The sequence below is a fragment of the Maniola hyperantus genome, chromosome 4 (assembly GCF_902806685.2).
Source record: "Maniola hyperantus chromosome 4, iAphHyp1.2, whole genome shotgun sequence".
NCBI classification, from domain to species: Eukaryota; Metazoa; Arthropoda; class Insecta; order Lepidoptera; family Nymphalidae; genus Maniola; species Maniola hyperantus.
The window spans coordinates 938,587-966,131 of record NC_048539.1 but is presented as its reverse complement, the minus strand read 5'-3'; the positions used below and the strand labels follow the sequence as shown (position 1 = coordinate 966,131).

General features: G+C 37.7%; 1 protein-coding gene across 2 annotated transcripts in view; it reads left to right on the top strand.

Moving 5' to 3' along the window:
• The window catches only part of Nlg3 (Neuroligin 3), a 155,785-nt gene that overhangs the window by 62,512 nt on the left and 65,728 nt on the right, over nucleotides 1-27,545 (top strand). The window contains exons 2-3 of one of the 2 annotated variants that reach the window (XM_069498115.1): nucleotides 5,255-5,820; nucleotides 24,511-24,663. In XM_069498115.1, the coding sequence (XP_069354216.1) occupies nucleotides 5,370-5,820; nucleotides 24,511-24,663 (604 nt within the window). In that variant the 5' untranslated portion in view covers nucleotides 5,255-5,369. Of the gene's footprint in view, nucleotides 1-5,254; nucleotides 5,821-24,507; nucleotides 24,664-27,545 lie in introns of both variants that reach the window. The other variant, XM_034985129.2, reaches the window with a different exon arrangement.

Genomic DNA, 27,545 nt, shown 5'->3' with positions numbered 1-27,545 from the left:
TACACTTTTTAATTTTCTCACTGATTTTGAATTTTTTTTAAGGGTTCACTTCTACTGCGTGTGAACTACGTACATGTTTTTATTTCTATCGAACGTGTTTCTATTTTATGAGGAATTCAGACAAAAGACCGAAAAAGTACATATTGAAACATAAAAATTATTGTTTTTAAAGTTTTTAAATAAATTGCTTACAAAATGTCAAAAAATTTGTCGCAAAATTTTTCATATAATATTTTTGAAAATGTCGCGCATTTTCTTTTGATGTGACCTGCGGGGTGATTCGCTAACTCGGTGTCTAACACTAAATGATAGCGACCGAGCTGATTTGACATTGGTTGGTTTCTACATAGCTGCTTCATTGTGTTATACAAAAAATATTTTTTACAGAAAACCTTCAATGGAATAAAAATAAACGTCAAATAAGCTCATTGGCTATCGTTCAGTGTTAGACACTGAGTTACTTGAGCGAATCAGCAGGCTGATCTCGTTATCATACGACCATACAATAAAAACAACCTTTTTACTTTTTATTCATCTATCTAAAATAATATTTTATGAAAAAAAAATCTCCCAAAAATCTCAGGCTTTGGAAGCAAGCCCCTTTAAAAGACAAGCCAAATACCGCATATGCTTTTAAAATTCACCGCACGAAATTCGCAGCCAAAAATGCTTAGCCATCTTTCTTGGTATTAGGTTACCGATGATAAACAGTGCATATATTTACCGAAACAGGAGACAAGCGCAACCGAGTGTGAATAATACATGGCCCGGTGTGACCTGGATAATGCATAATCTCCTTCGCTGCGAAATTGTTTGAGCTTTCAAACTTACATTTTACCTCTAAAGTAAAATCCTAAACTAAAAATACATACAGGGAGATAAAGTGAAGCAAGCCTCCTACACTCTATACAAGCGAATTGATTTAATTGTCTATTACTACTACCGGACCACCGGCCTGTCCGTACACTATTCGTGTGTGGGTGTGTGTGTTGGGTAATGGTTGGGCTGAGGAGTGACTGAAGTCAATTGAGGATGACAAGATGTTCCTGTACCAATATCTCAACAGTGAACCATACACAGTACAAGCGCAACCGAGTGTGATAAGAATATTAGCCATTTTTTAAATGACTAATATTCCCCTTTCCTCTCCAATTAAGCGTCAAGCTTGTGCTAGGAGTAGGTACGACAATAGCGCAACGGGCGGGGTTTAAACCGTCGACCTTTCGGTTTTCAGTCCACTCCTATACCGGTTGAGCTATTGAGGCTCTAGGCTCATATTACATGGCCCGGTGTGACCTGGATAATGCATAATCTCCTTCGCTGCGAAATTGTTTGAGCTTTCGAACCTCTAAAGTAAAATCCTGCTAAAAATACATATAGGGTTATCTTTGATATTCCCGTAACAGTATCTCAACAGTAAAGCATAGACTCAGCAATTTGAAATGTTATGTCAAGTGTCAGTTAGTCAGTTTTCCTTCCATATAATATTATTATATGCTTTACTAGCATATGCCCGCGACTTCGTCCGCGTGGACTACACAAATTTCAAACCCCTATTTCACCCCCTTAGGGATTGAATTTTCAAAAATCCTTTCTTAGCGGATGCCTACGTCATAATAGCTATCTGCATGCCAAATTTCAGCCCGATCCGTCCAGTAGTTTGGGCTGTGCGTTGATAGATCAGTCAGTCAGTCAGTCAGTCAGTCAGTCAGTCAGTCAGTCACCTTTTCCTTTTATATATATAGATTACTTCTTATTCTAAAAAATATGTTACAAGTACCTACGTGTTATTATCTATTATAGTTTGTTGAATCTTGAAAATATTATGTTCAGGTTAATATATTATATTATATTCTTTCCCGCAAAAAAATACCTGATTTTATAAATATGCATGATCTAACAATTTCTAGATCCCAACTTTCGAACAATATTTAAATATGTTATGATATAAAATATTTTTGCTGAAAATTTACTTTATATTAGCAACCTAAACAAAAAGCTCTTGTTCCTAAAAGGTTACAGTCAAAAACGTTTTTGTTTACGATTCAAAGTTCAGACAGGCAATAGGTTAAATAAAGCATCCTCAAACATCAAACAAACATGCCTGTACGCTTAGTATAAGATTTTACGTCTCGCCAACGTTTATAGTATTTGAGAGTCGAAACACAATAACGTTAAAGTAAAATGGATTCGTAGGAGAACAAGAGTAACCGTCATAGCTCAACGGGTTGCGAAGCTGAAGTGGCAATGGGCAGGGCACATAGTTCGTACAACCGATGGACGTTGGAGTCCCAAGGTACTGGAATGGCGACCACTCACCGGAAGACGCAGCGTTGGAAGACCCCCCACTATGTGGACGGATGACATCAGACGAGTCGCAGGGAGCCGCTGGATTCAGGCGATGCAAGACCGTGGCGTGTGGAAGTCTCTACAAGAGACCTATGTCTATCAGTGGACGTCTATCAGTTGATGATGATGATGAAAATGTATGTAAGATCCTTGAATTGAAGTAAAAAATTCAATACCACTGATTTTAATTTCGCAACGTTTCCACTTGAAGCGCTGGCTGTAGATGTGTAGAGAAACTTCAGTTTTAAGATCCAGATTACTATAACGCTGAAGTGTTTCGACACTCGAATACTACCAACGTTGGTGAGACATAAAATCTCGTACTAAGCATACTGAACCGTTCACATTACTCGCCGCGATCTCCCCTTGACAGTTTTATGTAATTTCAAATTCCACGTTAACATTTTGGGGTCGCAACCCGGAAACAAACCCTACATACATCGGTTTAAGAGTTGGTGGGTATTTTTTGGGGGTACTAGGTAAAAACTGAACTGAAAGTGTGGCACTAATAAAAGCCATAAGGTCAATCGAGAAGATGAAAAACTGAAAAGTGACATAATTCTTGTTGGTTTTTGTTACGTTTAATTACAAAAATTAATCTTATTTTATCTTATAAATAAAAATATACTAAAAGTATTTTGATATTTAAAATATAATATTATTTTAAAAGTAACAACAGCGCCATCTCTTTTCATTCATGTAAATCTGTAGTAGGAAACTGATGTATTTATTACCTTCTATAAGATAGATCTTTATTAAGTGATAAGATATCAACTAGCAAACACGCGCGAGGCACGCCAACTTTCTTTGCTGATCGTTATTTGTTGCAAATATGTATCCCCATACGAAAATGCTCCGCATTAATTGATGCGGATGCGGATGAAGATGTCTGAATTGATGCGGATGTTCCGCATTCCGGATGCGAATATCCGTAACCCCCTGGACTGTACCGTCATTAAATAAACCACAAATAAAAACCGGCCAAGTGCGTGGCGGGCCACGCGCAGTATAGGGTTCCGTAGTCACAATCCTCGAATAACAGATATAACTCCTTAACCTGTGAACCCTACTTAGCTATGTTAGATTTCCTTTAAAATTGATTATAATATACTACTGCTGTGAATTTTTCACGTTCCTAGATACTACCATTTGGCTGATAGAGGGGGGGGGGGGGGGGCCATTTTACAAACGGATCTAGAAATCGAAAAATGATGGTCCCACACCCACAATATTTTTAAAAGACCTATTTAACGATACCCCACACTATAGAGTAGACGAGAAAAAAAAAATTATCCCCACTTTACATGTAGGGGAGCTACCTTAAAAAAAATATTTAGCAAAATTTTATTTCACCACTTTGTCGGCGTGGTTAATATTTATACCCATGCCAAATTACAGACTTCTAGCACTAATAGTCTCTGAGATTAACCGAGGACGGACGGACGGACGGATATGGCGAAACTATAAGGGTGTTTATAAGGAATTATAAGGAAACAAGGATCTTTACTACGGAACCCTAAAACCCCTCTTAAAACTCTCCTCTGAAATTTTTCTACCAGCTCTATTACTAACATCCCATGTAAACGGTTTTCCAAAGCATTTTGTCACGAAAATGGGTCAAAGTGTAACGGTTGAAACGTTTTAGAAATGCAAAAGAGATGAATAATAATCTAAAGCCAAGGTAGGTATTTTAAATACCGCTTTTGGGGGTTAAACTTACTATTTTCGAGGACCGGTTTTAGGTCAGACGACGAAAAGTTGTAGATTTTAAGCTTAAAATTTAGTGGGTTAAATACCTAATTACACTTTTGGCTTCAAAAGCGTTTTAAAAAGCTAAATAATGTAATCTATTAAATAACTACATTTACAGGTTTTACGTTGAAAAATGTTTTGGGACATTTAATTTAAAGCCATAACATTTTTTTCCCAACTATCTAAGCTATCTTAAGTAAGTATATTAATTGTTACTAACTGATGCCCGCGACTTCGTCCGCGTGGAATTAGGTTTTTAAAAATCCCATGGGAACTTTTCGATTTTCCGGGATAAAAAGTAGTCTATGTCACTCTCCAGGTCTTTATCTATACCCATGCAAAAAATCACGTCAATCCGTTGCACCGTTGCGACGTAATAAAAAAATAAAAAAAAAAAAATCTTTTTTATTCGCATAAACTTTTACAAGTACTTACGAATAGTCCGATGCATCTACCACTGGTTCGGAATGCGTTTCCTACCGAGAAGAACTAGCAAGAAACTCGGCGGTTGCTCTTTTCAAATATTTGATATAGGTACAAGATTATGCCATGTATAAAATAGTATTTGCAGTCTTGTGCGTTGCCGGAACGAGCTGCAGGTCAAATCCACGCCCTGATTGAAGGACAAACCAACAAATAAACACACTTTCGCATATATAATATTGGTTGTGATACTATAAATTTCGAGGTCATAACTCAGAACTCAAAAACAAGACACAAAATATAACAACACACGATGAATTTTAAACGCAGTTTGTCACGAAAGTGGGTCAAAACACGATAGCTGAAATGTCGCGCAAAATGTTAAAAGATGAAACATTTTTGTCGTGTGTAACTAAAACATTTTCAAACTACAAGTACCAATTTTGAATATGAAACTTTTACGCAAAAAAGTTATTGTTTTAGGTAATTCAGTTTTTGCTTATGTCTATAATTATTATAGACTAACTAGCTGACCCGCCCCGGTTTCGCTTGGGTAGAGTTTAAAAACCGGGCAAGTGCGAGTCAGGCTCGCGCAACGAGGGTTCCGTACTACAGTCCAACAAAGTGATCCTAAAAGGGTTCCGTTTTTACTTTTGAGGTACGGAACCCTAAAAATAAATGCATTTTCTTTCTTCTTTCTTTCAATACTAAGATTACCATTTTGTTACAGATAGCCCGGTAAATGGTCCGCCGAAGACTTTCCAAAAAACAAAATGGTCGACTTATAGCATCGGGTACCCTCCCTACCACATACCTCCTCACACGCGGGCGCTGGGAGCGGAAAAATGTTCATACTGATCATTCTCCACTTCATAACTCTACCCGCACTCACTTCCCGACTCGTAAGAGGAGAGAACACAATGGAAGACAAGAACATACCTTTAATCAGCTCAAGAGTAGTTAGGACTAAATACGGTGATATAAGAGGCTTTATAGTCACACCAGAATCAAGATTTCTAGAACCTGTGGAAGTCTTCCGAGGAATCCCCTACGCGTCACCCCCTATGGGGTCATTGAGGTTCATGCCCCCAGTGTCTGGGGCCCAGTGGTCAGGGGTCAAAATAGCTGAGGAATTCGGCCCGGTGTGCCCGCAAGTTTTGCCCGATATAAGGAATGAGACGGCAGTTTTGAAGCGGATTTCGAGGGGAAGGTTGGAGTATTTGAAAAGGATATTGCCATTTCTGACCAATCAGTCGGAGGATTGCCTGTATTTGAATATCTACGCGCCTGCTCAAGGTAACTAATACTTTTTTGTTTTTTATTGAACCACCAACAGAATCATTCAAAAAAACCGGCCAGAGTCGGCTCGCGCAACAAGGGTTCCGTACTACAGTCGTTTTTTTTCGACATTTTGCACGATAATTCGAAAACTATGATGCATAAAAATAAATGAAAATCTGTTTTAGAATGCACAGGTGAAGATCTTTCATATGATACCCCACTTGATATAGTTATCGTACTTACTTCGAAAATTAAAAATACTAATTATTAGTTCATGACCACAATTTTTTTTTGTGTAAACCACTTTGTTGTACCACAAATTAACGGTTTTCAGATTTTTCACCGAATGTCTGCTATAAGACCCACCTACCTGCCAAATTTCATGATTCTAGGTCAACCGGATGTACCCTGTAGGCTTCTTGACAGACCGACAGACAGACAGACAACAAAGTAATCCTATAAGGGTTCCGGTTTTCCTTTTGAGGTACGGAACCCTAAAAATTACATTATTCAAATCCTGGATGCTAAGTTATTATATAATTCAAATTATAGAGCTCTACAGAGTTCTTTAGACAGTCGTGCGAAAGAACTTAAAACTAACAGCTTATGAAGAAACACAAAGGTAAGAAAAAAAAACAAAAAAAAAATATATGCAAAAATCACGTTGATCCGTTGCTCCGTTGCGATTTGATTGAAAGACAAACCAACAAACCAATAAATCAACAAACAAACATGCGTTCGCTTATGATATCGGTAGTGATTTAGAAAGCAGTAAATAGGCGTGAACCATGTGAAGCCAAACTAAACCCCAGCAAAAGTCCATTGCCTTTGAAAGAAGATTATCTTTTGAGACGGATTTCACGGAATCCGAACTTCATTCACGATAACGAATATCAAAGGCACATGTACATCGAACTCTACTAACAGTTCTTGTTATCGAACCATAGTTTAGCAATCATACAGTTAGGAAAGGACTATGCATTAAGGTGGGATTATATTAGTCTGATGTGTCGGCTCGTGACGCATCAGAATGGAATCGGTTTAATATAATTCAGTATGGTAACATACTAGTAATCCTAATCCTAATTCTTATCCTAATAATATTATTATATTTATATTATAAATGTGAAAGTATGGATGTTTGGATGTTTGCTACTCAATCATTTGATTTGGATGAAATTTGGAGTAGACATAGATTATACCATGGATTAACACATAGGCTACTTTTTATCCCGGAATAAATCATCCCTTAATGTGAAAATTAGCCGCCATGTCACAGCATGATACGTGTTGTCATATCAGACAAATGTATATCTACCTTTACTGACAAATAATACAGGTAATAATGTCTGAAAACTTGAGATCACAATAGGACTTTATAGTTTTTCCCCACTTTTAAGCATGGCATATGCGTAATTGTAATTAGGGTATTTTATGAACTGTATGCTTGCTAAACTAAGGTTTGAACAGTCATAAAGGTAACAAAGAGGACCAAAAAAACCACGTCGATATTAGGAAATGCCACGAAAAAGGTTTTTTGCATTTTGCCCGGTTTTTTGTTGGCTTTTGTTACAGCGTGTTACGATGCATGTTTTGCTATTTATTTTGGGATTGGTGCAAGAAATAGATTAATGGCGGAAAGCGTAACATACAAAACAGGTAACTCAGACTTATCAATTTAAAATTCCCCTAATCGGTTTCTACACGCCACGGAACGGATAAGAGACAAAAAACTTTTGCGCCCCTTGCTAATTTATTTAATTATTTGAAAAGTGTATCTACCTGATAAGTTATCGTTTCTTATACGCATGGCTAGGGTCTGGAATACTTTTCCGAGACCAGTGTTTTCTGCCAATTATAATCCGGGTATCATTCAAACAAGAGTGAATAGGCACCTTCTAGGCAAACGCGTCATATCTTAGGCCACATCATCACTTCCCATCAGGTGTGATCGTGGTCAAGCGTGCGCATATAATGAATGAAAAAAAACGTGAGTGACACCACAAGTAATCCTACTTGAAATAAATACTTAAAGAATTTTGATTATAAATTGTGAAATGAACAATTTTTAACCGCGTTCCGCTTATTACTTAGAACTATCCAAAAAAGCTTCAGTATATAGGAACGTGTTAGACAAAAATAGACGTTTTTACGATACAGTGTGTCTAGACGGACTATTTTTGTTATCGTGAGGCATAATATTTTAGTTTTTTGGAATTTTCTGTAGGTAAATACAGACTGAATATCTATTAAACCAAAATACTATGTAAATTTATAAAGTTATTAAATCATCATCATCATGATCAACGCATCACGCACCGGCCTACTTTTGAGCACAGCTGTCCCACTCAGTATGAGAGGGGAAGGAAGGAAGAGGCATAGTCTACCACGCTTTTGTATGGATGTATAGTATGGATTGGAAGACTTTACATACCATTGAGAACATGATGGAGAACTGTAAGCCAGGTTTCCTAACGATGTTTCCCTTCATGTTGCAATAGTCCTAGTAGCAATAATAGTCTAGGATACACATCCACGGATCTAACACCAAATCTAGATTGATTGTCTAAAGACAGCTAAAGCAGCCGTTAAGACTAGGTATATGTAGAACTGACCCAAAAGTAGGCCAAAAATATACGTCGAAAGAATAATGAATTTCTCACGAAAGTAATGCGTCTCCATCGTTTGTCACGAGTCACGACATCTAATTACATGACTTGTCCGCGATTCGTGGGAAAACACCATCTATTCGTATTTAATTCCCCCAAATATCCGAAATACTTTTCACGCATGAAATTCGGGAGTCGAAAGAGTTCATTTACCTACACAAAACTAGGTGATGGTCCGCATGGATTTTTTTTTTTTTTTTTAAAGAATATTAACCATATTAAATGACTAATGTTCCCCTTTCCTCTCCAATTAAGCGTCAGGCTTGTGCTAGGAGTAGGTACGACAATAGTGCAACGGGCGGGATTTGAACCGTCGACCTTTCGGTTTTCAGTCCACTCCTATACCGGTTGAGCTATTAAGGCTCTAAATGAGGATTTAGAGTGGAACTCTTCAATTTACCGGAAAAAAAACCGGCCAAGTGCGAGTCAGGCTCACGCACCGAGAGTTCCGTACTCCAGTCGTATTTTTCGACATTTACACGATAAATCGAAAACCATTTTATGCCTAAAAAGAAATAAAAATCTGTTTTACAATGTATAAGTAAAGGCCTTTCATATAATACCCTACTTGGTTATAGTAACCTTACTTTGAAAGTTGAAAATAGAAATATTTGTTCATGAACACATTTCAATTTTTTTTTCTTGTGATGTAACCACAAATTCACGGTTTTCAGATTTTTCCCCTCATGTGTGCTATAAGATCTACCTTCCTGCCAAATTTCATGATTCTAGGTCAACGGGAAGTACCTACATTATAGCTTTCTTGACAGACAGACAGACATACAAAAAAGTGATCCTATAAGGGTTCCTTTTTTCCTTTTGAGATACGGAACCCTAAAAAAACTACACTTTTTTCATTTCAAAATATATAAAAATAATACAAAAATAATAAATTATTTTTGTTGTTATAGCGGCAATTAGAAATGTATCATTCTGTAAAAACTTCAACTTTCTACCTATTACGGTTCACTAGATGCAGCCCGTTGACTGACAGACGGACAGACGTATGGACAGCCGGACAGCGGTGGCTTAGTAATAGGGTCCCATTGGTACTCTTAGGGTACGGAACCCTAAAACCCCTAATTCCACTTCTACCCATTTAAAACATGTGAATGTGATGATTGTTCAGGAATAGAGAACATGTTGATATTGGAATGGAATTTGATTTCCATTTATAAATACTTATCGTATATAAATCTTCACTTGTTTATTTTTTATTCCAATACAAGCTAGCCCTTGACAACGATTTCACCTGGTGGTAAGTGATGATGCAGTCTAAGATGGTAGCGTGCTAAATCCCAGTCTCATAGTCCCAAATTGCCCCTGTCGGGAATCGAACCCAGTACCTTCCATTGATAGGACCATAGCACCCACCACTGTGCCAGGGAGGTCGTCAAAAATATTTTTATCAAAAGATGTGATGATTGTTCAGTAATGGAGCGGTATTGTAGACCGTCATAAATTCAAGAAAAATGAATCGACCCGCCATTATATTCAGAAAGCTTTTGCGTATAAATTCATTCACCCCTTCCTTTAGACCTACGCCAGAGATAAGGTCCCCGGGTCTTGCGGATTCTAAGCCCCTTTTCAAACACAAATGTCTATTCTCTTTCGTTATCATACGAATTTGAATAGAGCCGATATTCAAAATAAATATATTTGAGAGTATTTTTCGCGTATTTGAAATGGAGAACATGTTGATATTGGAATGGAATTTGATTTCCATATAAATACATATCGTATCTTTTTCACTTGTATATTTTACTAGCTTATGCCCGCGACTTCATCCTTGTGGACTACATAAATTTCAAACCCCTATTTTACCCCCTTACGGGTTGAATTTTCAAAAACTCTTTCTTTGCGGATGCTTACGTCATAATAGCTATCTGTATACCAAATTTCAGCCCGATCAGTAGTTTTTGCTGTGCGTTGTTAGATCCGTCAGTCAGTCAGTTAGCTTAATTTATATACATAAATACCTACTAGTTTTTTGTTAGTGACTTCGTCTGCGTACCTTTAACATCGTTAAAATAAACCGATGTAAAACATCAACGCGTTTACGTCAAAGACATAGAAATGTTTTTTTTTAATAATTTACTAGGGTTCCACTTTTTTTTTAATCCACAGTTTTCGGATTTTACTTAGCGGGTTTGACAGACAGACAGACAAACGAAGCGATCCTATAAAATTTCCTTTTTTTCTCTGGAAATACGGAATACCTTTTAATTACTTGGTTTAGTTCCAAAGTGCGAGCAGTTTAATTATTCTTACAACAGAACTTGACGAAATTGAATTTGAAAACGGTAGAGCTGTTCAAATATTTCACTCTCAATTCATATGACTTGATTGAAAAGCTATGATTGATGATAGCAGATGCGTTTGAAATAAAAAACGGTGTTCGAATGGTATGAGTTTTGAACAAATGGCCACAATAAAATGTGTGGGTTCTGAAATACAACCTTTACTGCAGAGATGGCTAATCTGCTATTTGCAAATCGTTTTCATTCTCTGAAATTATTATTTTTCTTTACAGTGATTTCACAGGCAATCTTTCTCGGAAATTGATTTTTTAATTTTCGCTCTTGCAATCGGTTGCTACATTACCCTAATTATATAAAACTCATATAAAAGGAAAAAGTGACTGACTTGACTGACTGATCTATCAACGCACAGCTCAAACTACTGGACGGATCGGGCTGAAATTTGGCATGCAGATAGCTATTATGATGTAGACATTTGCTAAGATAGGATTTTTGAAAATTCAACCCTTAAAGGGGTAAAATAGGGGTTTGAAATTTTAGTCCACGAGGATGAAGTCGCAGCATAAGCCAGTAAATTAGGTATACACGTGAATACGTATATCATATGGAAATCAAATTCTATTCCAATATCAACATGTTCTCAATTTCAAATACGCCAAAAATACTCTCAAATATATTCATTTTTAATATCGGCTTTATTCAGATTCGCAATTTAATTCGATGCGCTTCACAATATTCTGTCCAAACGCGACGCGCAGCAACGCGCGGTGAACTGCTGTGCAGCGCTGCTCTAGCGCGCCATACAAAATGATGGAAATAATATTATGACCCTCTGTGCCACGACGTGCAGTGCAGTGCAGCGCAGCTCAGGTGCGTACAGACCTTAACTGTATGATTGCTAAACTATGATAGTAGTTATGCGCCATCCTTGTTTACATTTGGTCCCCAATGGATTTCGACCAATCGTTATTTTTGCTTCTATTCGCTTTTGTAATTTATGATTGTACTCTGTAGTAATTTATTACTTCTAGGGGTGGTTTTTTTTGTTTTTGTTAACTATAGCCGTTTTAGGTCAACCTATTTGTTTTGTTTGATTAATGCTATCGCCATTGTAAATATTATTTATGTAAATAAAAGTTTGATAGAGGTTTTTTTTTATTCATTATAGGCAAATGCTTGACCACAATCACACCTGATGGAAAGTGATGATGCGGCCTAAGATGGGACGCGTTTACCTAGTAGATTCACTCTTTTTTTAAAGATACCTGAGGTGTAATTGGTTATTATTAATAAAAGCAATTTTGGTTTTGCAAATACAAGTTGAATTCTCATCGTCATCATATCACGTGGTTCGCGTGGTTTTTTAAAACTCTCAAAGTAATTTATAGGGAGATAAATTAGTACCTACGGAAATATAAATTCACATTTTCTGCTCGATGGTCGTTGTTTAATTTAATTATCTGAATCAAAGCTGAAATGAGTACCTAATTATTTAAATTAATTATAATTATCAATTTCCAGCTGCTATCATATCATTATTATCTTTTCAAAAAGTTAACAATGAATAGAATAGAATAGAATAATGTTTATTCGAGGTATATAGGTGGTACATGGTGTAGGCAATATCGTCCTGTACAGCAGTGCAACACCTCGAACAGGTAGGCCACTCAGCTTGTGTTGAGACGTCGGGCCCCTCAGACACAAACCTCTAGAGCAAATATCTGAGGTACCAGATTCCCCAACGCAGATTTTCTGAAATAAATAATGCTTCTGTATAGTCCCGCGAATTGCTAATGCGCGTGGCCGCAATTTTAGTGTCGTCAGCACTAGACTGAAGTTTCGAGCTGATGGTATATTTTTATTTCAGCTGAAGTCAAAATGACGTCATTTCGATGTTAATGAGACATGGTTCTAGCGCAATAGCAATTTGCGGGACTTATATATTTTCAAAAAGTGGACAATGAATAATGTACTTCTGAATAAAGTAAGCTGTGATAGCCTAGTGGTTAGGGCGTCCGCCTTTTATTCGGAGGTCCGGGGTTCGATCCCGGGCACGCACCTCTAACATTCGGAGTTATGTGCGTTTTAATTAATAAAATATCACTTGCTTCAACGGTGAAGGAAAACATCGTGAGGAAACCTGCTTGCCCGAGAGTTCTCCATAATGTTCTCAAAGGTGTGTGAAGTCTACCAATCAGTACACTACAGAGCACGGGAGGAGACCCGTGCTCTGTAGTGAGCCGGCGATGGGTTGATCATGATGATGAATGTATTTCTGTACCTTTTCAGCAAAATAGAAAATTAATTGGCCTAATTCCGGACAATATTTCTTAAAGTTCTGAAGCTCCCGTGCTCTGTAGTGAGCCGGCGATGGGTTGATCATGATGATGAATGTATTTCTGTACCTTTTCAGCAAAATAGAAAATTAATTGGCCTAATTCCGGACAATATTTCTTAAAGTTCTGAAGCTCCCGTGCTCTGTAGTGAGCCGGCGATGGGTTGATCATGATGATGAATGTATTTCTGTACCTTTTCAGCAAAATAGAAAATTAATTGGCCTAATTCCGGACAATATTTCTTAAAGTTCTGAAGAAGGGTGCTTAAAAAAGTTCTTAAGTGTACTAAATGGATGGCCGGCGATCCGTTTCTTTTTAAACGTGCTTCTTACGGGAACTCGATTCATCCCTTTCTGTCGATCCATCATGGCCGCGATAAGACCAGCCTTCCCGTTTGTAAGAGCGTGTTTACATTGATAGGCAAACTAGAAACAAAAATAAGCTAGCTACTCCTGCCCTCCGCCTCTGGAGGGTGGGAAAGTCATTTGTGGGAAGGAGTGTAATATTTTATAATAAAATTCCACAAGCAATTTTAGACTTGCCTTTACACAAGTTTAAAAAATGTGTTAAAAGTATGCTCCTAAAAAAAGCATATTATACAGTCGCAGACTATGTAAACGATAAAAAAGCTTGGATTTGACTCGCTCCAGCAATGCACGGGGCTGCAATGGCTTGTATAGTACGGTATAATAACATCGTAAATTGAAAAATTAAGAATTAAAAAGAGCAACTGCCGAGTTTCTTGGTTCTTCTCGGTAGGAACGGCATTCCGAACCAGTGGTAAATTAAAACTACCTGACTATTCATAAGCACTTTTAAAAAGTTTACACGAATAAAAAAACATTCTATTCTATTCTATTCTATTGTAAGAACGTATTGTCACACTAATATTAGGTACTAACGGATACCCCGCTTGTGTTACTACGCCAAAAAAAACTAAAAAAACCAACTGTAAAACCATCTTCGCATTATTGCCTGTCTAATAAAACTGGTTTGGGATACATCGGTAGGATGGCACGTCTGTGCTTCAAAGTCTATATTGGGCATAGGTAGAAATTTTTATGTTTTATACAGTACCCGTAGTACAAGATTTTACGTCTCACCAAACGAAACCAAATTCGAGAGTCGAAATATTTCCGCGTTACAGTAAAATGGACCTAAACAGTCTTGAATTGAAGTCAAATATTCAATGTCACTGATTTTAATTTCGCAATGTTTCCGCTTGGAGCGCTGGCTGTCGAAGTGTAGACAAACTTGAGCTTTAAAACAAGGCAGTTAAGATCCAGTTTACTGTAACGCGGAAGTATTTCGACTCTCGAATTTGGTTTGGTTTGGTAAGACGTAAAATCTTGTACTACGGGTACAGGCTGTAAACCACAACGCTAGCAAAAACGAAGACAGGTGATATTAGTAATATTATGATACCATAAAAAAACATTAAAAAAATCTTATATTTTGTAAAAGTTAACGATATATTGCAAATAAAATATCTGACTGACAATAAAGGTCAACGAACGTTGCATAAGTAGGCCACTCGGAGTCAATGCCGCGTCGTAGGTGGGGTTTTGACCCCTGTTTTGCACGCTATATCTACATTGCGGGTTTGAAAAATACTAAATCACTAAAACTACAAAATGAGACAAAATGGTTATCTATTGGTTGGACTGTGTTTAGGTAGTATGACAATGGTCGCAAGCATCAGCTAGTCATTTATACAATTTTTTTAATTATTTTTTTGTGTGAAGGAGCCCTAAACATAGCCTACTTCAGCCAGATATCTACAAAGCTTTTCTTTCTTTTAAGTTTCGCATTTGAATGGAAGGAAACGGAATTGAGAAATTTGATACGTTTCTTCAAGGTTCTTTTACGCGATTAGATAGAAAGCAAAAGAGATAAATGAAGAGGATTTTTCTAAGATAATAAGATTTTTCCGCTTTAAAGTAAATTCTAAAGGACGGCTTCCGTGGTTCGCAGCCAAAGCGATAGACACACTGGTCAATTTCGGATTAGCAGACTTCACACGCCTTTAAGAAACAGTACCCCTATTATAAATGCGAAAGTGTACCTATGATATGTTTGTTGGTTTGTCCTTCAATCACGTCGCAACGGTGCAACGGATTGACGTGATTTTTTGCATGGGTATAGATAAAGACCTGGAGAGTGACATAGGCTAGTTCAACGAGATCTCACGGGATTTTTTTAATACCTTATTCCACGCGGATGAAATAGCGGGGATCAGCTAGTATTATCTATGAAGAATTCTCAATGCACGGAGATAGCAGGTTTCCTCACGATGTTTTTCTTCACCGTAAAAGCAAGTGATACTTATTTGTCGATTCATCCGAGCATTTTTGGCTAACAAAAACATTCACTGGGATAGAATTCTATCGGACATCCGAGTGCTCAAGGACGGTCACGGTTTACGTCCGCTACTTACGTCCGATTTGATTTAGTTGATTTCAAACCCCCACTTAAGGGTGGAATTTCGAAAAATCCTTTCTTAGTGGATACGTATAGTGGGGGTATGGGTTTAATAAAAACTGCCATACCCCTTCCAGGTTAGCCCGCTATCATCTTAGACTGCATCATCACTTACCATCAGGTGAGATTGCAGTCAAGGGCTAACTTGTATCTGAATAAAAAAAAAAAAAAAAGTACTCTTTAGGTCCGTTTTACTTTCACGGTATTGTGTTTGATGTTTCGACTCTCGAATTTTAGCAACGTTTGGTGAGACGTAAAATCTTATACTAAGCGTACAGTAAACAGTTGTTACTAAGAGCGATATTTCGAGTTACGTACCTACTACCTTCTTACATTGTTTTCTCGTTACAGTAAAAACTCGATTATCCGGCCCTCGTTTATACGGATTTGCGATTATCCGGACTACCAACCGAAAATTGTTCGGCCAAGTGCGAGTATTTTTATATTATTATACTCGGGTATTTTTTTCGCCATTTTGTACGATAAATCAAAAACTATTATGCATAAAAATCTGTTTTAGAATGTACAGGCAAAGTCCTTTCATATGATATGCCACTTGGTATAGTTATCTTACTTTGAAAATTGAAAATACTATTATAGTGAACTACATAATTTGCATAAAACCCGCTTTTCTTCATACATTCGATTATCTGGATTTTCGATTATCCGAATCCCTAACAACAACAATAATTAGTCCGGTTAATCGAGTTTATACTGTACTTTCATTTGTCGTTATTTATTAGTTCTGACAGTCACGAAACACTCGATGATTGGGTCTAACGGAAAACTAAACCTCTCTTCGTACTTGAGGAGAAAATAAATATAAGGATTGATTTATTTCATTAATATAACAATAATATTACGTATTTTTTTCCTCAAGACTTCTTGATAGGGTCTATTTTGTTTGACTTGCCGTCTTTCCTTGATAGGCATCTGTTTTTCCTGTTTATTAGAGCCTCCATCCCTGTGAACATTGGGCTAAGGCACTCACGGGATGGAATTTTCAAAAATTCTTAAATACGCTATTTATTTTAACAGAAAACTCAAATACCATTTTTTATGGATTATTTTGTAACTAGAATATTTTGTTCATAATTCACACTACATGTTTTGCTTTTCTATGTATAGGCCTTGCGACTAAAATTCTGAATTTTTAAATTACTGTTTTTAGGGTTCCGTACCTCAAAAGGAAAAATGGAACCCTTATAGGATCACTTTGTTGTCTGTCTGTCTGTATGTCTGTCTATCTGTCTGTCTGTCTGTCTGTCTGTCTGTCAAGAAACCTACAGGGTACTTCCCGTTGACCTAGAATCATGAAATTTGGCAGGTAGGTAGATCTTATAGCTGAAATTTGGGGAAAAATCTGAAAACCGTGAATTTAGGGTTAGATCACACAAAAAAAAAATTGTGGTCATGAACTAATAATTAGTATTTTCAACCTTCGAAGTGAGTGACTATATCAAATGAGGTATAATATGAAAGGTCTTCACCTGTACATTCTAAAACAGATGTTTATTTATTTTTATGCATCATAGTTTTTGAATTATCGTGCAAAATGTCGAAAAAATACGACTGTAGACTGTAAAATTAGTATGCGACTGGATATCTAGTTGTAAAAAAACAAAATGCGAGCAGCAAAAATATTTTGTTAGGGATGTTGCGTCTTTTGATAGTACCTACTATATATACAGGGTGTAACCAGAACGCTAGCCAAAACTTAGCGTTATTGTTATACTACCTAAACACAATCCAATACCAATAACCATTTGCCTCATTTTGTAGTTTTTGCGATTTAGTATATTTCAAACACGCAATGTACCTACAGCATTAAAAATTCGGCTCAATGTCCCGAAATAGATTGATTGTCTCTCACGTGACCATATTTTGCCTCTACTATTCTAGAGCAATAAGGCCCGTATTGAAAATTAAATTGGGCCAGAGGATTTCAGTTTTCCAACTGAATAAAACAAACACGGCTAGGTATTTGGCAACCATTAATCAAACTAGGTATAATACCGTGTGCCAAACGGGTCAGTCCGAGCCACCCGGAGAGCCCGTAGAGTCAATACAAAGTGTACAGACCGAAACACAGACTCCCTGTGGTAATAAATGATTGCGGTTTACATTTTAACCGGAATAATAACCACCTCTGTTGACCTCTGGAGCATGACAGTAGGATTATGTAATTGCAAATTGTTAACCAAACCCGATTGTAGGAGAAACTAGGATGTTTGGTTAATAATTATTACAAAACAAGTTTTGGTATTGTATTTAGAGGTTTAGGAAATTTAGGAATTTTCAAATATTAAGATTCTTTTGCAGAAATAATCCATACTTCCATACTAATATTATAAATGCGAAAGTGTGTCAGTCTGTCTGTCTGCTAGCCTTTCACGGCCCATCCGTTCAACTGATTTTAATGAAATTTGGTATAGTCAGAGATAGCTTGCGTCCCGGGGAAGGGGTACTCCTTATCCCGGAAAAGCAAAGAGTTCCCACGTGATTTTTAAAAACCTAAATCCTCGCGGTCATATACAGAGTTTGCTATAAGAAAAATGTTATATCACTATCCATATTATACTAAATAGGCATGCGAAATTAATATTATTGAAATTAATCCATACGAATATGATACATGCGATAGTGTACATATCTGTCTGTCTACAAGTAGCCTTTTCTAGGCCTATCTGCTTAACTGATTTTGACGAAAGGTACAGAAATAGTTCGATCCCAGAGACGGACATAGGTTACACTTTCACCTGAAATATTACGGATATACGTGGTATTTAAAAAAATTAAATCCACGCATTTATATTTAAAAATCCTTGTATTTATACCAAGGTAGTTAAGTCTTTATAAGTCCTCTAATGGAATTTATTGTGCACTCGGGAAAATTTTCCTGCTCAGTTCTTTACTAGAATGGCACTTCTACTGTAATTAGTAAAACAGCAAGGCAGTCTAAAAATTCTATCTTATAGCTAAGTCCGCTAAAAACAAAAGACTAGCGAAAAATCGATCCGCTGAAGTGGCAGCCTTGACCCAGAAGTAGATGCGGAAAACAGCTTTAGAGAGCTTTGATATTGTTAGAGAGGGAGCCCGGGTGGGCTAGACCCTCGTTGTTTTATAAAAGCTGAAAGTTTCTCTGCGTATTGTCCCCAACACAGGGAGGAACGATCAGCGACTATGAAGTCTGGATCATGGTGACTTTGGCAGATAAGATACAAAGGTGTAAAATATCTAATGTCCAAGTTCTAATTTTTCGTCGATCTAATTTTTTTTCGGAATAGAATCACGTCATGCATTGTCAGCATCGATATAAATGACAAGATATGGTCAAGCGAACAAAGTTTTTCACCTATTCATTCAGAGGATAGCACCTCCGCTGTAAAGCTAATCGGTAAACAGGTCTTTTTGTTGGAAAATCCTTATTTTCTTTAGTAAAAGAGAAGTAACTTATACTAAAATTTATTAATACCTAGGTCCTAGACCTACTATACTTTGCTAGAAGAGCTTGTTATTTAACTTGGTTATCTGTACCCGTAGTACAAGATTTTACGTCTCACCAAACGAAACCAAATTCGAGAGTCGAAATATTTCCGCGTTACAGTAAAATGGACCTAAACAGCCTTGAATTGAAGTCAAATATTCAATGCCAATTTAGCAATGTTTCCGCTTGGAGCGCTGGCTGTAGAAGTGTAGACAAACTTGAGCTTTAAAACAAGGCATTTAAGATCCAGTTTACTGTAACGCGGAAGTATTTCGACTCTCGAATTTCGTTTGGTTTGGTGAGACGTAAAATCTTGTACTACGGGTACAGGCTGACCTTTGACAAAATCACCTGAAAAAAATATTTTTATCAATAATTTATCTAAGTATAGTGCATTCTATATTAACTGGGGTGTTTCCACTTGAGACCGTCATTAGCAACAACAATAAAAACAAAAACCGAGCAAATTGAATCAAACTAACGATTTAATTAATACCAAGTACAATAATATCTAAAGAAGCCACAGACAATATTGTACTCCCTCTCTTTATAAGACAGTTGACCTTGCCCAACTAATTTCATATATCAGATGAGCCTCTCAAAGACACATCAAGTGACCGTTCGCCTCTATTATTGGTTGCGAAAGGCTCGTAAAAATAATATATCGATATGACTTGGCACGGTTTGTGCCTGTATATATTACTTTAGGGACTTAAGACAGACTTTGTGAAAGAACTTTGCCGATTTTGGAAATATGGGTGTTTTTTTTCTTTGTCTTCATTGTGTTACTTTTGACCGAAAATTTTGGACATCGGCCTTTAGAAAGTCATTTCGGCTTTGTAGAGCGTTGTCTCTGTCACTCATACCTATATGACGTTTTGTCGGTCTCAACGACAGGGACAACGATTTCTCTACAAATCTGCTATCTCCTTCTAAAGGCCGATGTCCATCACTTTTGACCGCGACCTGTAGAAACCTTTTGTACGCGATAGGTTGAGATAGTAAACAGGGAGGGAACGCCCCGTACACCCGCACAGTCCCCGCGCTAACCCGGTGCGGGGGAACGCAGATGACGTACGTACTTGTGCAGGGCGTCCGCGTCCCCCCGCCTCATACCTCCTGTATAATGGGGAGTGCTCTGAAGAGCTTTTTGACCTCATTCCACCCTCTTTTTTCTACAACCGCACCGCGCGCCACCGTAAGGAATTTCGCCCTCACCATCTGGGTGTCTGGTGCACTTCGACCGTCCGCTGCGCCAGATCCTTCTTTCCACGCACGTGCAAACTGTGGAACCAACTCCCATCGGCGGTGTTCCCACTAGATTATAACATGGGGTTATTCAAGGGGCGGACCAACAAATTCCTAAAAGGCCGGCAACGCATCGGCGGCTCCTCTGGTGCTGCAAATGTTCATGGGCGGCGGTAATCACTTAACATCAGGTGACCCGCCTGCTCGTTTGCTCGCTATGTCTATTAAAAAAAGAAAAAAAAAAAAACTCGATTGCCATCTCGGCCTGTCGCGGACTATACTACCGACAAACTATTGTTACTATAGTTCAACGAAAAAGAAAGTTTTTATAACGGCATTAGTATTGCGGGCCGACCTCTTACGGCCAATAAAAGCGTGTTACGACGCTATGATAAGAAAATAATATTTTTCTTACTTGCACTCACAGTTTTGTTGGAATATTATAAAAGTTAATGTCACCACATTGTGCGCGAATTGCCGGCCATTTGGCTAGCTTTTAGGGCAATAGCAGACGTAAGACTTTTGGGTCGTCGAAAGTTTAGTCGCATGAGTAAACTCTTTGGGTGTCGATAGGTGCATGAACGCAAAGTCAGACAACGATAGCCTAGACTCTAGGCCCTAGAGAGTCGTGATTACCTAACTCAGAGTGGCTCAAAATTGGCAACACTCTGTCCCGCTATTAAAGACAACAGATATTTCTAATTTTTTTTTAAGTTCTATGGTTCTAACCTCGCAATTTTCTCAAAATATACTTATAACGCGTAAAATTTAACCTCTGACGGGCCATTTTAACTTTGTGAGTCAGTTGTCATGTCAAAAGTACGATTTTAGTCCTTATTTTATTTTATTTATATATTTTTATTTAAATTATTATTATTTTTTAAATCTAGTTATAACAGAAGGCCAAAAGAGATTACTTAAAATGATAATTAAAACTTTTTTATCAGAATAGATTTAGAATAAATGTAGGTATATACAATAATAAAATTATAACAGTGTGCTTGTGTGTGTGTGTGTGTGTGTGTGTGGTGAACATATTTCGTGACATTGTAGGTGTTATTCTACCGCAATCAAGCATGGATTCACCTTTATAAAATAATGTAGTATTATTTTATAAAGGTGAATCCATGCTTGATTGCGGTAGAATAACACCTACAATGTCACGATCGCAATCACCTCTGATTGGTTGACGCTCGCTTACTATTGGCTACAATGCATTGTTGCAACAATATTCGCACAAATTCAGCCGATCACAACAATAGGCTACTTGACAATTTTTTTAAGTTGGTCTTAAATGGTTAATATTTGTCCTATTATATCAAAAAAATTAACACTATATTTTTTTGCGCCCTAAAAACCGTAAAACTTTAATTTAAAAAAATATTTTTCTTAGACAGGTGAAAACACTGTCGGCCATGTTTGGCCGATAGATTATCTGTGCTCTGACGTCATGCATTTGTAAACAACAGTATAACAGGGTTATACTGTTGTAAAATTGTCAAGTAGCCTATTGAGATTGTAATAACGATTGAATGAAGTTTTACGAAATCGACCTACCGTACTTTTGACATGACAATTGACCCATAGAGTTAAAATGGCGCGTGAAAAGTCATTCTGTACGGACTTTACTTGAGTTAATATCCCGTCACTGCCCGCGAGCAGTCGTTTGTCTAGATTAAGTATTAAAGCGCTGAGAGATAGATATAAACGTAGATAAAGTATAAAAAGTGTGGCCGAGCGAGCGATGGCGCGACCCCGTTTTATTAAAGCCTCCATTTAACGAAATGGCGTCATACGCCCGCCATTTTCTTTTTATATTGTCGGACATTGGCTTAGTGATTTAAGTATATTGCCTGCTTTTTGAAATGTGATCCCTTTGTTCTTTAGTGATGATTATATTCGCGCAATTGCCTTCTGCAAATAACAGTACTGTTTAAATTGAAAAAAAAAATTGAATAAATAAATGTTTTGGTGATGAAGTGTCTATTTATTCAAAAGTTGCTTATTTCATACCAAATCGAATCAAAAGTGTATAAAAATAAATAAAAGTCTGTTTAAGAGTGTACAGTTAAAAAACCGGCCAACTGCGTGGCGGGCCACGCGCAGGTTAGGGTTCCGTAGTCACAATTATTATAGTGCTTTTATTTTATTTGTGAATATTGAGGATATTTTTTTGAATTCCATGGTTTTTCACGGTTCACTTCTACAAACGGGCCTACAAAGGACGATGACAGACAACAAAATGATCCTATAAGGGTTCCATTTTCCTTTTGAGGTACGGAACCCTTTTTTTTTTTTTTTTTTTTTTCAGATACAAGTTAGCCCTTGACTGCAATCTCACCTGGTGGTAAGTGATGACGCAGTCTAAGATGATAGCGGGCTAACCTGGAAGGGGTATGGCAGTTTTTATTAAACCCATACCCCTTTGGTTTCTACACGGCATCGTACCGGAACGCTAAATCGCTTGGCGGCACGGCTTTGCCGGTAGGGTGGTAACTAGCCACGGCCGAAGCCTTCCACCAGACCAGACCAGAAATTTAGAAATTATAAAATTCCAAACCCCTGCCAGGAATCGAACCCGGGACCTCCCACTATTAAGACCACAGCGCTCACCACTGCGCCAGGGAGGTCGTCAAAACTTAAACTTAAACTATTGTTTAAATTATATATGTTATCGACAGTTTGGTATCTGTCCAGAATAACAAACAAGTAGCCCATAAAAGTAACGAAAAACAATTTACGCGCACAACACCAACTCGCAACACCACTCTAACTAATATCTGGACACATATTGGAAAAGTCCTAACTTTGAAGTATAGGGAATCGCATACAGAATATTAGATAAGAATATTACATTGTTTTTATATGTACTACCTACATAACTAGTAGGTTTTTATTTTTATAGATCTAATAAATACGTGTAAAGGCGGAAATAAGTCGATATGACTTGTGATCGACTTATTTTCGCCTTTACTGTGACCATCAATAATAAATCCTATTACAATGTAAAGGATTATTTAAATGATAAGCAAGCTTGGGAATGAGTTGCTTAACGACTTTGTGATAGTTCTAATAAGTTTCAATAATTTTGTAAAGTGGTGATAATAAAAAGAATACCCGACTGAGTTTGTTGTGGGCTCTTCTCAGACCTGGGCGCGTTTGGAACCCTCGTAGCTTTAGTTTTAAGTTTGCGTAATAATTATCACCACTATATCTTACAAATCTAACACCATACCAGACCATCAATAAGAGTAATTTATTACCTATTTTGAATAAATCATTTGACTTTGACTTTGACTTGACTTTGAAATACAGGGTGTAAACAGAACGCTGCCAAAAACGAAGACAGGTGATAGTACTGATGATTATTGATAATAATGATACCATAAAAAACGCAAAAAGATTTAAAAAAACTATATTTTGTAAAAAAGTCACGATATATTGCAAACAAAACATCTGATTGACGCTAGAAGTCAACGAAGCATTTGAAGTCAATACCGCGTCGTAGGTGGGGGCATTGAGATTAACCGAGGACGGACGGACGGACAGACAGACAGACAGACAGACAGACAGACAGACGGACGGACATGGCAAAACTATAAGGGTTCCTTTGTTTACTACGGAACCCTAAAAATGAGGCAAATGTTTCTTGGTATCGGATTGTGTTTAAGCAGTACGTATAACGGGGGCTGTGCGGGGCATTCCCTCCCCGATTGCCTTCACGACCTCGCACGAGACAACACTACAAAGCCGAAAAATGTCTTTTTTTTTAAAATAGATATAGCGAGCAAACGAGCAGGCGGGTCACCTGATGTTAAGTGATTACCGCCGCCCATGAACACTTGCAGCACCAGAGAAACCGCCGATGCGTTGCCGGCCTTTCAGGAGTTTGTTGGTCCGCCCCTTGAATAACCCCATATTTTTAAGGCTGATGTACTCGTACATTACTTTCGGCCGCGTATTGTACCTACTGATTTGACTAGTTGTCAAATACCGCGGGGTGATTACGTAAAACGTTGCAGTAGCGACAGCAACGCGACAGTTCTTTTGCTGTCTCTCTTCTTCTTCTTCTTATTTTGCTTTGTGGCTATTGCTGTCTCTCTCTAGAAGGACGTTTGACAGGAATGATCGCGAGGTTTACACCTGTCGCAAGCCTGTCGCGAGATACGTAATCACCCCGCCGGATTTAATAGCCCGTATAAATCAATCTCTTTCTCCAGCAGGAGTAAGAGACGCAGTGGCGCGGTACCCGGTGCTGGTCTTCGTGCACGGAGAGAGCTACGAGTGGAGCTCTGGGAACCCTTACGACGGCGCTGTGTTGGCGTCTCACGCGGGCCTGGTGGTGGTCACCATCAACTATAGACTGGGGATATTAGGTAGGTGGACTTTTAAAAATTAGAAGAAAGAAAGAAAGAAGAAAGAAAACTAGTTTATTCATCTTATGCCTAAGGTATGTACAAACAAACTTAAAATTAATGGTTAGTAGGTAGTAGTTAGTAGATAATAAGAAGTATTTAATAATTAATTTAATCTAAAAATTAGTTCTTGCACCCACTTGGCACAAGATGAAATGGCCCCAGCTCAGCATTAATGCTGCAGGTTTTAAGAATAAAACCTGAGCGCTGGTATTCTGCCGGGACCAACAAGAGTGACGTGCACGAGCTTAACAGTCTTCACCAACATCTGTGATTGACAGGATGAGTTCGATTGAACGGAGCTAAAATAAAAAATAGTCATTGTGTGTATGGCGTGTAATTAAAAATCTTAAAAACTTGCCGTTTTATATAAAGGTAATAGAAAGGCAAAGAAATAAATACAAATAAAAGCATAATTAACATGTATGATGTGTATGGTATTGACATGAGTTATCTGCCGAGATAGGTACGGGCCAAGTGTTACTTAAAATTATGTGTGTAGGTACCTAGATGTAACAAATAGCAGCTTCAAGCGACCTAACTAAACAACCTTAAATTAACATACAGGATGTAACCAGAACGCTTTTTTATCGTCGAAATGCGTTTAGGCATCCGTCAGTGCTTTAAGACCATAGTCTTCGAACAGTGCGTGTTGCCAGTGGTAACATAATATGGAAAAGAGACATGGTTTTATAAGAGCAGAGCTTGGAGATTTTCTACGGGATCAACGCAAAAAAGAAGGTCCGTAGGAAAACTGGAGTAGCTGATATAGCTAAACGGATTGTGAAGCTGAAGTGGCAATGGTTAAGGCGCATAGTTGGGGTATTAAGATGCTAGAAAGGAAAGTCATTTGTGGGAATGAGTGTAATATTTTATAATAAAATTCCACAAGCAATTTTAGACTTGCCTTTACACAAGTTTAAAAAGTGTGTTAAAAGTATGCTCCTAAAAAAAGCATATTATACAGTCGCAGACTATGTAAACGATAAAAAAGCTTGGATTTGACTCGCCCCAGCAATGCACGGGGCTGCAATGGCTTGTATAGTACGGTATAATAACATTGTAAATTGAAAAATTAAGAATTAAAAAGAGCAACTGCCGAGTTTCTTGCTGGTTCTTCTCGGTAGGAACGGCATTCCGAACCAGTGGTAAATTAAAACTACCTGACTATTCATAAGCACTTTTAAAAAGTTTACATGAATAAAAAAACATTCTATTCTATTCTATTCTATTCTAGAAAGTGCAACGTTGGTAGACCCTTCCACTAAGTATACAAAAGACATAGAAACGAATCGCAAGGAGCCGCTGGATTCAGGCGGCGCAACACCTTAGCATGGGGGAAACCCTAAAGGAGACATAATTTGTTCAGCAGTGGACGTCTATCATTTGATAATGATGATGGGCAAAGCGCATGGATACATCATTTTCTATGGTAGATATAGCAGCATAATATTCATAGCAATATCCCATTAACTAAGCCAATGTTTTGAATATGCCCATGGGAATGTTATGGGGTAAATATTATTGGCCATTATGCGAAGATTGAGCTCGTTACAAGACCAATAACTTTGATGGCATGTCTGCCATAAACATGGCGTATAAGATTCATCTCATCGTGATTGTCGCAATAAAATGTGTCAAGTCAGGGTCAGGGCATATTGTGAGACCGTTAACCCATATCGAACATCTAGAGTTCAGAATTCAGAGTTCTGCGTTCACGACACCAATTTTTTTTACTATAATTACAACAGCTAGTGCATTAGCAATGATTTTTTCTTTTGAAATTACGCATATCAAAAAAAAACATTAAACCATCATTTTACTGGTTTTTAGGATTCCGTTCCTCAAAAGGAAAAACGGAACCCTTATAGGATCACTTTGTTGTCTGTCTGTCTGTCTGTCTGTAGGTCTGTCAAGAAACCTACAGAGTACTTCCCGTTGACCTAGAATCATAAAATTTGGCAGGTAGGTAGGTCACCTCAGAGCACGGGTCTCCTCTTAGAGTGAGAAGGGTTTTGCCCATTAGTCTACCACGCTGGCCGTGTGCGGATTGGTAACCCGTCTGCTGGTTTGCAATCTTGACCCTCAAAGATTATTCTCGAACCTTTTCACTTCAGTCACTGGAATTCTGTAACACAATAAAACTGCTTGTAACAGGAAAAACTCATTACCCCTAATAATTCCTAAACAAACAGCCAGACTTATCGAATTGAAACATGCGATCCCGTGATTAAGATTTGAACAGCGTGTTATGATGATTTAGGCTGTGTTTGGAATTTGGTTTGGCGGTTAGAATATTATGTAGGATTCCTCACATATACTCTCATTTCTGGAATACTTGAATGAAAGGGGAAGACAAGGTAGATAACTAACTAACTACTGGCCTTTCTTTAGTCTCATAAAAAACCTCAAAAAATGCAATAATGATTCTTCGTAAAAAGACTTGAGTATTTCTACTTAGGAGAAACACAAAGGGTTCCAAGTAAAATAATTTTCTTTCTCCTCGGCAAAAGGTAAAGGATCTCCACTCTGATAACCGCAAGTATTTCAAAGTAACTTCCCAACTTGTTGTCTTTTATAAGTTACCGAAATGATTGTCTCAAAGGATGACATTCTGTTTATTGCTTTTGTTGATACTTGAAGAAACCGGCCAAGTGCGATTTGGAAGCGCGCACAGAGGGTTCTGTACGTCAAAAGGGTACGTGTAATTATTTTGTTGCTTAAATTATTTCTATAGCAATAGTTTGTAATCGCAAAAAAAAGTATTGTGATGCACGCGAAATCCTATTATGTCGTTGCCTTCTTTTGACCATGGTCGCCTTGACTGGACCTCTAGGTTGCCA